The 13612-nt window shown below is 40.1% G+C and overlaps 2 protein-coding genes across 2 annotated transcripts; both read right to left on the minus strand.

Moving 5' to 3' along the window:
- Positions 1-507: 507 nt before the first annotated feature.
- On the minus strand, positions 508-10510 carry LOC306743466 (matrix remodeling-associated protein 8-like). The gene is made up of 10 exons (XM_079225978.1): positions 10471-10510; positions 6013-6039; positions 5592-5900; positions 5392-5493; positions 4834-5295; positions 2313-2471; positions 2139-2169; positions 1785-1864; positions 1637-1690; positions 508-1516 (listed from the first exon to the last, which is right to left on the minus strand). The coding sequence occupies exons 1-10, from the start codon at positions 10496-10498 to the stop codon at positions 1494-1496; spliced, it is 1275 nt and encodes a 424-aa protein (XP_079082104.1). The 5' UTR covers positions 10499-10510; the 3' UTR covers positions 508-1493.
- Positions 10511-11407: 897 nt separating this feature from the next.
- aurkaip1 (aurora kinase A interacting protein 1) lies at positions 11408-13138 on the minus strand. The gene is made up of 4 exons (XM_079225594.1): positions 13074-13138; positions 12537-12629; positions 11960-12426; positions 11408-11727 (listed from the first exon to the last, which is right to left on the minus strand). Exons 2-4 carry the CDS (start codon positions 12580-12582, stop codon positions 11611-11613), a joined length of 630 nt encoding a protein of 209 aa, XP_079081720.1. The 5' UTR covers positions 12583-12629; positions 13074-13138; the 3' UTR covers positions 11408-11610.
- Positions 13139-13612: the final 474 nt, after the last annotated feature.

Here is a 13612-nt window from a genome sequence, read left to right on the forward strand (position 1 = left end):
CACTGCTATTAAATAATCAAAAATAGATCATGAAAAAAAATATATACAATACAGTAGCAGTACTGTGAGAGATTTGTAGGAAAAGCAGAAAGGGGCATAAGCTGCATTAATGATTGTATAGGCTAATTTCTCCCAAGTAAATAGGCTAGTTAAATATTAGATATGTCCATAACAATCATTACAAATGAGTTATAATAATTAGACATTAATTGTAACTGCTTCATTATCACTGGATGTGATTGATCACCCAAGGGGTTAGAAGAGGTGGACGCTTTGTACTGCACAGCTGGTTACAATGTCACATGACCAACGGGATGTGAATTACCTGCAACACAAGTCTACAGTGCATCTCTCTAGAATGCTAAACAATGGTTAAATGCTTACCTCTCCTCAAGACTTTAGAGGATACTGATACATTATAAATGCATATCACAGTTCCCAACTCATCCAAACACCAGATATGTTGGTTAACGTCTAACAACCAGAACAAATAGTGACGAGTCTGTGGCCACTGGTGCTAAGCTTTAATAGAAGAGACCAACATCAGAGAGAGAGTTAGGATTACAGTTTGTGATTTAGCATTACTGACATAGTAGACACTCTTCTTCCTGCAATAATCCTCATCGAGCTTCAGCCGCACATTTGTAACAGATTGTATACCTGTATCAGCAGGTTTAGTAATGAAACGTCAGTGTTTTACAAACCTGGGTACTTTATGCATGCTTGATGCAAACAAGTAGGTCTACCCATTAAAACCAAATACATGGTTAAAAGATTCTTTTTTTTTTTTTTACCTGAGTTTTGGGAGACTGGGCCTTTTAGTCCATGGTCATACAATTTCACTATATTTTCACTTTTCAAGTTACCAAGGAAAAATTTGGGAACAACAGGATTTGGAAAAGAAATTAAGTCTAACGTCTGCATTTCTAAAAAAAACATGACCACAGTTGAGTTAAAAAAAAAAAAAAAAAAAAGAAGTCTTATTATGCAGCTAGAAATGTGTGGCACTTGTTTCCAAACACTGTCTGAAACTGTCAACTGTCTACCTCCACTAACATTACCTTTGCAACATGATGAAAATCCTTTACATATTACAGTACAGCAGTATTTGTGCAAATTTCAAAAAGCCGCGAGTTTACAGCTCTGTAAGCATGCAAAGTACACATAAAACTTACTTTAATAAACAGCATGCATTTTTGTAAATGAAAAAAAAAAGAAGAAAAAAAAGATCACAAAAATGCTTAATATTCAAAATAAACTATTCCGTGAATGCAAAAAATAAGGATCAAATATATGTTTAATTGTAATGTTATAAGAGCTGGTGAAAATGCAAGTTATACTTTTAGTGAAAACGCTTAGTGTGTTAGAGTTACAGCAGAGGGAGCATTCCTCCTGTCCTCTCCTGGATTTCCTCTTTTCCCCTTCTCTCCACAGTCCTTTACTCTTCCGGTGTTTGCCCTGGACCGGCCAGCAGCATCTCAGAAATATTGCTCTCACTTCCACAGCTTCTCAAAGTCTGAGTGAGCGGACGGGAGACAGACATTATATTAATAACATAGTGTGTCTCCTATCGGTAAGGATGTTACTGTTGGATATTTATTTATCTGGCATACAACTCTGCACAATGTCTGCTCACCCTTATTGCAGTCTTTGGCCATATCTATCTCTTTCAGTAGGTTGTTTTTGTGGTCTGTGGATTGCCAAACACATACAGGTTATGAGAAAGTACTTTTTTTGTAGATAATGTGTGTTGACTGCACATGTATGGAGGAGGCCGACTGTACCTGATTGCATAGGTTCTTGGTGACAGGTCCTCAGCTCTGTGCAGTCTAATGACATTTCACCTCCACGGATCATATTTCCCCTGCACAGAAACACAATCATTGTTCTACTTCAAAGTCAAAGTCAGCTTTATTGTCAATTTCCCGACACGTACCAAACATACAGAGGAATGGAAAAAACGTTTCTCTCCAGTCCAACATATAAAGTGAATACAGATAAAGTGCATATAGATTTAAAAAAAACATTAAGACAACATATATATTAAGAAAAACTATAAATATGTATTAAGCACTTTATACAATTAAATTCAATGTAAGGATATGCCTCATAATGGAACATATATAGTAATGTCTTACTGATCAGGTCGACGCAGGTCATACTCCACACCTGAAAATAAAAACAAAGATTTAATCTCAAAACACAATGTATCCATAAAATGTGCTCTCTATGAATATGCCTTTTATAATGATGAAATAAGTTGTCAGATACAAGCTGAGAGAACGAGGTGAGTTAATGACACACACAGTTACCTCGCTTTTTGCGTCGTCGAGTCAGCACAATAACAGCGACAACGATGAAGGCCAGCAGTAAGAAGGTTGCCAGGAAGTAACCCAAATGCTGCACGAAATACCCACGATGCTCGGGGAGGATGACATTCACCACACGTGGGCCCTCCACCACTTCAGTCCCTAAAGGCAGAACGTGGATGAAGTCAAGCTTGTAGGATATGTTGTAAACATGAGACGTCGTAAATATCAAGAGAACTCAATGTACAAATTAACAACATTCGGATGTATTTTCGAGGATTTATCGTCATATTGTAATAATAAGGATTTGTTTTATTGGATTAACGTGAAGGCAATAAACAGATCAAACTGGAAAGTATTTATACAAAACGAAAAAATCTTATTCCCCCCGAGGTTTCTTCCTTTTTTATCATTTCCAAAAGCCAGAGCGGGAGAGCAGGAGTTAAATGTCTGTTCTGTGGTAATGGCTTCCAGACCTGATGTCATGCAGCTGTTTTTTCTTTCTTGCGCTTCAAAAAAAACAACATAGGCTGACCAGAAAAGAGGCGGAGAAGTGTAAGAAAAGAGAGACGGATTCTGTTATGTGGTCTGTCTGCGTGTCTGTATTAGTTTTCCATTTGAGCCTTTTCCCGTCTTCTCACAAACACAGAAGTGTAGTTTCTGCATGCATGGAAGATAAATCTACAGTCTGTATACATGTCTGACAACACTGCAGGCAGCTCCCAGTCTCCCAGTGAGCACGGCTGTTTGTGTACACTTTGTCGAAATAATTATTCAAAACGACAAGAATGGAAAACATATGCTTGGATATGTTTTGCAGATGCAAGATCAAAACAATTTCTATCCATTATCAAAGTAATATACAGTGCGGATGAAGGGTAAAAAAAAATGAATAGCCTACTTGTTGTTACTATAATCTTTTACATTGATCCTTCACAGAAGCCAGATCATAGAAAAAATGGATCATAAAAGACATTAAATATTTTGCTCTTGAATTATTCTCTTGAGTATAGGATTACTCTCTGGTCTCTCATTAAAACAGATACGTTGGACACCAGTAAAACAAGGTGCCACTGAGGGACTAATGAGGAGAACATGCAATGCACCATCTCTGATCATGGATTCAAAAGCAGTCAATCATGGACAAAATTATTCAGACTTAATCACCCAGCTCCTAAATGGGAGCTTAGTTTGCAATTATCACCTGTCATTGTTGCACGTACCTATTATGGATGAAACTGCAGAGACCTGTCCAAGGTCATTGTCTCTAGAGCTCATGTGTCACAGCCAGAAGCACATTTCTTTTTCTCCCTGACAGATCTGACAAGTGTGCATGTGTTCACGGCTATTTCACATACGCTGCTCAGAGGTTATACCCCTGTGTTTGTGTTCCTGTGGGATATGCTTCATTTGCACCTCAGTGGGCTGAAGGAAAGCATCTTCATTTTCAAGATGCCTGATGAATGGCTCACACGCGGCTCGCCCTCTTCGTGGTTACAAAGAAACGATGTTCAATGTGCCACAAAGAATTACAGCATTAAAGTGAATGGCTCTCGTGAAATCTGTAATTTCAGACAATTGCTGGCGTCTGCGTGAGCACAAACAACTTACTTTTAATCTAACAGACAAGATCAGCGGAGCCTAACGAAGACGGAGATGAGGTTTACTCAAAGGATGCCATCTATCCACGTGTGCATTTCTTCAGCCAATGCTGTCGAGGGAGGATCTATAGTCTGACACATACCTACATCCCCTCCCTTTACTTTGCTCTTTCATGTCACAGCTGGCCCAAACGTTGAACAGATGTATGAGACTTCCTTTAACGGCTGGTAATTCCTCAACCAGAGGCTGATACACATCAGCAGATATACAGAACAGACTGGGACCAAGAATAAACAAAGCTCGAGAAACAGTGTAACAAGCCTAGACATGTGGTTGGGACTTTTGGAAAATGGGGTCAAATGGAGGAAAAATAAACACACAAGATATGACCATCCACTCCCAAAATGACTAGGCTGTTGGAGCCCACTCCTCTGCTCAGCACAGTTAAAATGCCTCCAGCTGTAAATGAAAAAGCTGTAAAAATGGAGGAAAAAAAAAAATCAGCAAGTAAAGATGAGGCCGCTTCCGTTTCAGCCAATTTAAAGCTGTTTACCGTCGGCTGCTTCTCACGCCAGAGCTGCATGTAGTTTACCTCACTTCTCAATGAGCAATGCTGAAATCATACAGTCAACAACTAGCAGAAAGATTCCCGTCTTTCTTACTCAACTAGCTTCTACATTCCTTCTGCCTCCTCCCTCCCTCTTCAGCTCAAACACAAAAACAGAGGTCTGAGGAGAAAACTGGCAGAGGAGAAGAGGAACTGATTCAACTGACCAACTATGCCTATAATTATAACAAAAAAGCCAAGGAGCTGCGTTGTCACCCGATGCGCAATTCATCCGAGAAACCATGGGGGAAAAGAATTGACCATTATTATCATCTGGAAAAACAAAGTCCTAGTGAATGTCTCTGAGTGACTTACTTGGCACTGGCACGTCATTCTGGAAAATCTTGGGTGCTGTAGTGGGGGCGGGTGTAACTGGAGGTCCCACAGTGAGCCTGAAGATGCGTCTCTCACTCAGGCCACAGTAATGGTGATGCAGGTGGCAGGAGTACAGGCCTTTGTCGACCAGCTTCAAGTCAGCAATGGACAGCGAGAAGTCTCCTAAAGTGAACGCATCATCCTCCACGCTCATCCTGCTCTGCCCGAAGAGCGTCCCGTAATCCCGGCGCTCTCCGGAGCCGAAGAGGTCCACCAGGCGGCCGGCCCTGTCTGGACGCACGCCGGGAGGCTGGAAGTCCCAGTGAGCCACTTGCTGCTGATCCTCCTGGAGGCCCTCTCTCCACAGGGAGCGCCGGTTCACACAGGGCAAGACCACGGACTTGCCCAACAAGACCACGAACACGGTCTTGTCTCCGTCCCAGTATCGTTTCTCTTTTCGAGCTGGAAAACACACGAGTGGGGAATCACATTACTAATCCGTTTCATCGCATCGGGACTCGTGGAAGAGCATGAGGATGAACCATTAGGACGCCTCACCTGATTTAGTGACATTGAGTTGGACTTGAATGGACTGGTGAATCTGGCAGTAGTGGTGGTGCAGATTGCAAGTATACACTCCTTTGTCAGTTGTGACAACACCTGAAAAAAAAAATAAGCAAACAAGCAACAAGCAATTAAATCAGAGACGGACGAGTGCAATGTTCATGGTGCTGGTGGAAAATGATGAGAAGTCTCACTGTTGATGATCAGGGAGAAGTTGCCGTCATTGAAAGCAGAGTTTTGGACGGAAATGCGGCCCTTGTTGAAGCCATTGTAGACCCTCTGGCGGGCTCCAGGGGACATGTCGAGGATCCGCTCCACAGAATACTCTGGGCTGCTGCGCACCAAGTCCCAGTGCACCACTCTCTGGCGGTCCTTCAGGCGGTCCTGGGTCCACACCATGCGGGAGCTGTGGCAGGGCAGGACGGCCTTAGACCCTGCAGGGAGCGTGATGTTCATGGCCTCCACCACCACGCCGAGAGTGCTGCCGCTGCCCTGACACCATGCTGAAGCGCAGGAAAAAAAAAGAAACGCATTGGTTCAGGAGATCAATGCAGCGATGACAAAAAAAAAGAGATGCATCAAACATGAGTGCGTGGAGAAACGGAAATGTCTCACCTCCTGGCAAGAAGAGCGCAGCAACAACTGAAACAGAAAAAGGAAACTGATTGGAGTCATATTGAAGCACTTAATATCACAGATATCAGCATTGGTCACTAGTTAAGTCTTGAGAAATATTTCTAAGGCTTGTAAGGGTTTGACCTGGAATGACCCAACAGGGAAAGATTTCAGCTTTGGAACAGCTGCGGGTTCAGTGAGAGGACTGTTTACAATAACAGAGGAAAACTGAGGAAACAGGGACACAGTAAAAGGACAGGTTTAAAAAAACAACAACTGAACGGCAGAAAGAATAAACCAGATTCTCTGGAAATATATATCTGCCGTTTGTGCTTTTTCACTCTACAGATAGGACATTTTCCTAAAGTTTGTTTGCTATTTCTATGCATTTTTCCCACAGCGCTATTTCCTCGTTTGTTTACTGAAGGGCCGACGGAGACGCATGCGGCCAAAGCACACAGAGCCTCTATTCATCCTGGCTGCCGCTGGCTTGTTGCAAGGCCACGGTGATCCTGAGGGGATGAGGAACCGGGCGGCTATTCAGCAGCCTGCAGTCACACCAAACACCTGTAGCTTTTTACTGTGCCGCGACTATAGAGGCTGGAGGGGCAGGGCCTTCTGCAAGGGGTTTTGTGTGGATACATTCAGTACATACAGAAAAAAGATCGATGAATAAAGGGTGGACTATTTTCAATGCACGGATATTATTGATTTGGAAAATGCCATGATTAATCTAAAATATGTCTCAAATGGCAGCACATTAAAAATAACAAATTAGATGTAAAAATAATTATAATTCTGTAATGTATAGAAAAAACTGACTTTTTACTTCACCTACATTTGTTTGTCAGCTAAAGTCAAACAAACAGATTCAGATTTTACTTACAAAACCTATGATAGGTTTATAAAAAAAGACATACATATGTCATATCACTATTTCAATATTACTTTGGCATTGAATTCAACACTCACAGGTGAATTATGAATACTTTAACTTTTGATACTTTCGGTACAATTAGCTAATAATCCTTGTACTTTTTACTCAAGTGACATTTTCAAGACATTCGGGCCAGTATGGAGTATTTTTTATAATGCAGTATAGTTACTTTTAGACCTGAATGATCTGAATACTTTCTCCACAGGGTTGAGATGTCGTTGATTGTCAAGTATTACTTAAATATATTTTTGACTACGTCTTTAAAATGGAAATTTATGTCAGCATGTTTTTGTAATCGAACCATTTTGAATGTTAAATATGTTCTGCTGTACATCAAAGTACAATGCTCCTCTCAGGTTGCCAGTTTTGCTAAATACTAATATCACTTAAAGAAAAAAAAAATTATTAGGATAATGGAGTTTTTAATTAATTGAAATTGAAATTGAAAACAGAAGATTCATATTTTAAGTGCCCCTCTTTCATTACAAGAGCAAAGTTCTCCATGTGGCTTTTGATTAAAAAATGAACTCAAGCATACAAAGAACAGCCTCCCACATGTTTTATAACACACACACACACACACACATGTATCTTGTTACAGTACGGTTTCTGTAAGAGTGATTCAATTTAACCAACGGTAAATGCTGAATATGCTAAATGCATTTCCTTTGCATTAAAAACGTTTGAGAAGTTTACACGGAAAAAGAGATATTTGTGGAACTCAAATGTTTGTGGCTTTGACCATTTATTTAGCTTAAAGGCGCAATATTTACAAAGTTTGATATAATCCAAGAGCACAAAAAATGCAATGTCATTTGTATACAGTAACTCACTACATTTCAAAGTAATCTGACCAAACCCTGTTCCCTCATGTCTACAAGCAGCAAACAACAAATGGCTCATTCAAGTGTTTTTTCATCACCGACACTGGTTGCCTGACACCTACAAGCCAGCTGCACAAAATCAGCTGGATACAGGTTCCAAACCCTAAAAGATCCTTCCCCCTCCAGGTGTTTTGCTCATCATCAACATGGTTAAATCTCTTCATGTGTGATCACAGGCAGCAGCACACATGTAAAGAGTGTTCATCTCACCACATCCATGCAGGCCATACTTCACTGGAGTGCTGCTAATATGCTTTTATGCAGTGATTTGCACCAGTATACTTCAAGCTGGGCAGAATGATCTCAGCACACACGCTGGCATCTGAGAGACGACATCATGCTGGAAAACTTTTTTTTTCTTTCCTTCCAATGAAGGCTATAAACTTTCCTGCAGAAGGTAAAACAAAGTGTCCCAACCCCTGTAATTTTCTCTCCTCCAGACACACAGGCTGATGACTCGCGAGGCCGGTTTTAACGCTAAAGACTTAACAATGTGCTGTTGAGTCGCCTGCTATAATAACAGGCATTTACCAAACGATCCTCCAAATCACTGTTGTCATTTGTAACCCGTGGAATCATTTAACAGTATGTAGCCCCTAAGGTTATACAAGGAAAAGGGTTCAACTCAGACATAAAGCATGTGTTTACTCAGCATAATCCATGTGATACGTGCGTGTTGTGGGTGTGGGAGTTTACTCACAGCCCAGTCACAGGTTGAGCATAAATCAAATAAACGAGTCAAGCTGCAGACTCAGCAAAACGACACATCCAGAGACACATCCAGATGCCTGGAGCCACGACTCTCCTGTGGACAGGCTCACATTAAATGGCAGCCAAGCTTATCTCGTATATTTAGTCATTGACTTTCACATTCTCCACACATTTTAAAGATTCAAAGTAGTTTCTATTGAGTTGGCCCTCATAATTACTGTATATACTAGCATATATGATTTCCTTGTGAGTTACAGCTTGTTGAATTTATTTTATGTATTTAATGCACGTTTTGACTTTACTGAGTTTATCATTGTAAATATATACACATGTATCTTGTAACTAATGAACACAGCACTGGGCCCACATCTGTGCAGGATCAGGTGAAGTCGTGGCAGAAGTACTCAGATATTTTCTTAAGTAAAAGTAGCATTACAATATAGTGTAAAAAAAATAATACACAAAAGTTAATTCACAATATTACTAGAGTAAAAGTAGAAAAACATTATAAATATACTTAAAGTAGTTATGCAGAATTTGTTTCAGAATAATGTTATTATTATTATTATCATTATCCTAGTACACTAAATTGCATTTCTGAATGATAATTATACTTTATTAAATGCCTAATCAATGCTTTATTTTACATCACTTACATATACTGCTGGGAAATGTTTCGATTTTACCATAGGATTAATAAAGACTCATCTTTAATAACAATATATATTCATTGATTTTATAATGTATTATTCCTCTGAACTTGCAAAGTAACAAATAACTTAAGTTATCGAGTAAATATAGTTGAGTAAAAAAAGTAAAGTAGCAGAAAAGGGATATACTCAGCTAAAGTACAAGTACTTCAAATGAACCATATAATCCCCACTGTTTTATGTCATCTTGGTGTGTGGGCAGTTTTAACTATAAAACCCCTCATGCTGAACAAAGTGGAGGGATTGTCTGCTGCAGCTCACAGAACACAAACATGCTACCTCACTATGTGACCTTGTTATTTTCTTCCTTGAATGAGTAGCTACATGTTTAGAAGATGATTTTGTTCAAAACAGACATTCTAATCCTCTCCATGCCTTGTTGTCGGTGTCTGGTAATGAAGGCACAGCCATCATAAACATGGTCGCAGCAGTGATCCCCTCCTCAAAGAAGCCCACTCGCGGTGAAACACTCATTACTGACACATATAATGACCGGCTGCAGGATTGTGCTGACTGCTCGATTCAGACCGCAGTTAACTGGAAACACATTGGGCTGAAGCCACAACAAAAAAAAACACACACACACAAAAATCCCACATAGGCTACACACCATCAACATGCAGAGAAGAGTCAAAGACATGCTGCGTTACTGTAAATGCCCTGTTTCATTTTATTTTCAGAATATTTCAAAATAAAGGCTCTCAAAGAAAATTAATTCCTGTCATCTTAAATAACATCACTCACACAGGAAATATAGTTTGAGATGAATAGATATACGCCGGGGTTTAATACAAATAGCATATGCACCAATATAAATAACACAATATATAATATGATGCCCAAAAAACACTATAAATGACAAAAACGCCACTAACACTAGTTTTAAAAGGTTCAGCACGGGGTTTGTTATCGAGTTAACAATAATAAACAAATGAAGACATACGAACAGAAAGGATAGTTGAGTCCTTAACAAGAACATATAGTACCAGGCTAACCACACTTCAAATAATAACAATGCAGACTGTTGTTGGGTCAATATTACAGATCCCATTGCAACGACGTTCAGAAGGAAAGGTCATTGTTTACTGCAGAAGAGAGAACTGAATAGCGTCCAGTCGGGTATTTCTAACCTGGATCCAATTATGGAACAAAGAAAGTTTCCTCAAGTAATTGTTTTCCCCTCTTTCTAAAAACCAAAGAAAAGTGAAGGACTTACTCGGAAGGAGAGTCAAGTCGAGGTGCATCTTCTTCTTCTTTCACCGAGCCGCCAGCGGAGGTATAAAAGCCTGTCTGCAGTTGCTGTGTGAATAACTTGATCAAAACACAAGACTGCTCCAAGTTCAGCGAGCAGCGGCGCAGTGCTGCGCTGCTCAGTCCGCCGCTGCAACGCTCCGCCTCCGCCGGCAGATGAAACCCAACACTCTGCTGCTGCGGTCCGGCCGACCAGCGTTTGTTGTGGCAGACTACCATAAAACACGCGGAAAGGTTATGTAGAAAACTTAAACATAACAACATACCAGACACATGGAAGAGGAAGAAGAAAATGTACTCAATCTGGACATGGTTAAAGGCTCGCCCCCAGGAGAAAACATAATAAACATATGATTGTAACGTTATTTATCCGACATTAAGAGATGTTATTATACAGGAATACTACACTGCTACCAAGCCTTTACACACAGGTTTGTTTTTACAGAAGGTAAAACTGTTTAAAAATGCTTTTTATACATCAAACTCTTCGGTTAAGATCAGTCGATTATGGTTGAAGACATTGTAAACAAGCTTTGGGAAAACACTTCCACATATGGAAGGGATTATGAAGGATCCTTCCTCATTTCCCCCCCTTTTTGATCATTGAATAGCTGGTTTCTGAATCAAAGTGATTTTACATACATTTTATTGTACAGGCTAATTCTATTTGTAAACGGTGACACCGTTGATTGAGATAGTTTTGCTCTCGTTTGTGCCGTTAATATTTCTGAAGTAAACTCAGTAACCACTGACAAAGGAAATTTCAGAGGTAATGCATTTCTTTCAGATTCTGCACAATGCTGCCATCCATAGCAAGAAAAGAAAACTGTAAGATGTCCTCTAATTCTACCATCAGCCTCAAATAAAGTCAAGAGAAAACGACAGCACACCATGGTTCCGGCTTGAGAGGGAATGATCTTTATTAGATTATGTACACTGTTAAAAATTATTGTACACAGGTAATGTATCGCCTTCCCCGAACCATGCTTCAATTAAGCTGCAAAGAACAGAGTAGGCTGATTGTTTTAACAGCAGTGTGTGTGTGGTGTGCAGAGCCATCCAGTGTGAAGGATGTGACACAAACTTGAGCGACTGTCCGTGTTTCTCAGTCTCTTTTGTTTCCATGCTGTTTAATGAAGATCTTAGGTGCATTCCATCCCTCGGGAGCCTTTTTCAGTCCAGCTCGTATCCAAATATTCTTCAGATCCTCCTCAAATCGTTTCTGCACAGGACAAACACACACAGTTGTCAGGAGTTTTGGAAATTCAAGTCTTACAACAATTCTTCAAACACAGTCACAGTTAAATACAACCATTGGTGTTAATGTTATCAAATGATCACACTGATGTTACTCGGCTAAATATCACAAGAAAATCTGTAAAAGCATTAAGACATAATCTCTCTAGTCAGCGTCACAGGATCCTATTATATATCCAAAGAGTGGAAGCTCTCACCTGCTTCTTTCTCCCCCTGCCCTCCAGGACTCTCGCCTTCAGGAATTTAGTCCGTTTAAGCAGTTTCTTGTATTTATGTCGGTTCATTTTCCGCCGTCGGATCTCCAGTACATTCTTACAACTAAGGGGTGTTGCTGAACCTTCGCCATCCTCCAAAACAGGGACAGAGAGGGGCGGCAGCACCTTCTCTTCCTCCTGCAGCCCTGCGTCCTCCAGCGGCTGAGCAGACTCCAGCAGGGGAGGAAGAGAGTAGCGCAGGGAGAGCCAGCTTTCCAGAGGACTCACTGACATTTTACGTGGTACAAGAGCCTCGTCCAGCTCTGGCTCAAGTTGTACCCATCGGGGAGGAGGTGTGTTGTCTGCTGCTGTTGAGTAGTTTCTCAGTTTTGGTTGTACCGAAGAGCAGAAAGCAGGAAGAACCGTCTGTACACGTCCATTTAAAATGTCTCCATGGCCTTGAAGTGCACCTGGTCATTAAGGGGAAACATTTTATTATATCTTGAGTTACATACGTAAACTGGAATATAGTTTAAGATGAACTAAACGGATGGCTAGACAGATATGTGTTCATACTTACACGTTGCTCTACGTAATAAACGGGGGACAACTCTTGACGTAAACATTGTTAATGATCATCCACATAAAGTCATCAGGGATGAGTTGACTGGTCCTGTGGGCAATGAGCAAAGCACAGTGTGTTGGTCATGACTCTTCCATAAAGCTTTCAAACAATTAATTAATTAATTAATTAATGGGTTACACTGTAAGAAAAATGCAAAAATAAATAAAAGAATCAGTTGCAGGAGGTAACATATGTCAACATGTCCTTAACGTTAGATGAAAAAATAAATAAATAATGAAATGCACTCACGTTACCAGGCCAATGTAAAACAATCATAACCTGACAAAAACGTAACGTTAACTTATTTTCTAGAAGCCGGGGGTTGCCCCCCTTCGGCTTGTTGCTATGCTAGCTAGCAATGTTGACCCGCTTTGGACGTGAACGTCGCGATATTATCGCTAAAAAGATGAAAGCTAAGAATGTTTCGACCATCAACTATCTGACAACATGAATACAATTATTGAATTTATTTTATGAACAGTGTTACGTTACCTGATGTTCGTTTGACCGGAATTTGTTTCTTCAATGTGACTCGAGAAGCTTACTTCCGGCTTGAGCAACACCAACTTCATGCGTTTCCTGTTTCTCAGAGCGAACAAAGGTTCCGCCGGAGCAGTTGGATCCTCTGAGTGCAGTTTGAGAACCAATTTGGCTTTACATAACAATAATATCACTCATAATGATGAAAGTAATAATAAGAAGAAAAATAACCTAAATCAATGTGTATTTTTGATGGACTTGCACTTGTACTTACTATAATTCCACACTTAGAAATAAGATACAACCTAATTACAGACATGTTTTAAACATTATATAGTCTGGTTCCATAATTAGCAACGTGCATATTTCCATTGGAGGGTACTTTGATTAACAAATTAACGTAAATAGATACATAATAATAAAAATAAATCATTAAAAAATAACATGTTTGACCCAATTAAACAAAAAAATACAAAGCTACGTAAACATGTCTTGGATCCCTTTCCTTTTGTGTCTTATTGTTGGACTACATATATAAGCTTTTACAATTG

The sequence above is a fragment of the Taurulus bubalis genome (genome assembly GCF_910589615.1).
Source record: "Taurulus bubalis genome assembly, chromosome: 11".
Taxonomy (NCBI): Eukaryota; Metazoa; Chordata; class Actinopteri; order Perciformes; family Cottidae; genus Taurulus; species Taurulus bubalis.

Bases quoted from the DNA above. Each gene is read 5' to 3' on its own strand.
- LOC306743466 (XM_079225978.1), bottom strand. From the start codon at position 10,498: ATGCACCTCGACTTGACTCTCCTTCCGA. The intron at 5,901-6,012 runs GTGAGACATTTC...CCTGCGCTTCAG, and splicing joins TGCGCTCTTCTTGCCAGGAG to CATGGTGTCAGGGCAGCGGC. The intron at 1,865-2,138 runs GTAAGACATTAC...GTTTCTGTGCAG, and splicing joins GACCTGCGTCGACCTGATCA to GGGAAATATGATCCGTGGAG.
- aurkaip1 (XM_079225594.1), bottom strand. From the start codon at position 12,582: ATGTTTACGTCAAGAGTTGTCCCCCGTTTATTACGTAGAGCAACGT. The intron at 12,427-12,536 runs GTAAGTATGAAC...CTTAATGACCAG, and splicing joins TTTATTACGTAGAGCAACGT to GTGCACTTCAAGGCCATGGA. The intron at 11,728-11,959 runs GTGAGAGCTTCC...TGTCCTGTGCAG, and splicing joins GCAGGGGGAGAAAGAAGCAG to AAACGATTTGAGGAGGATCT.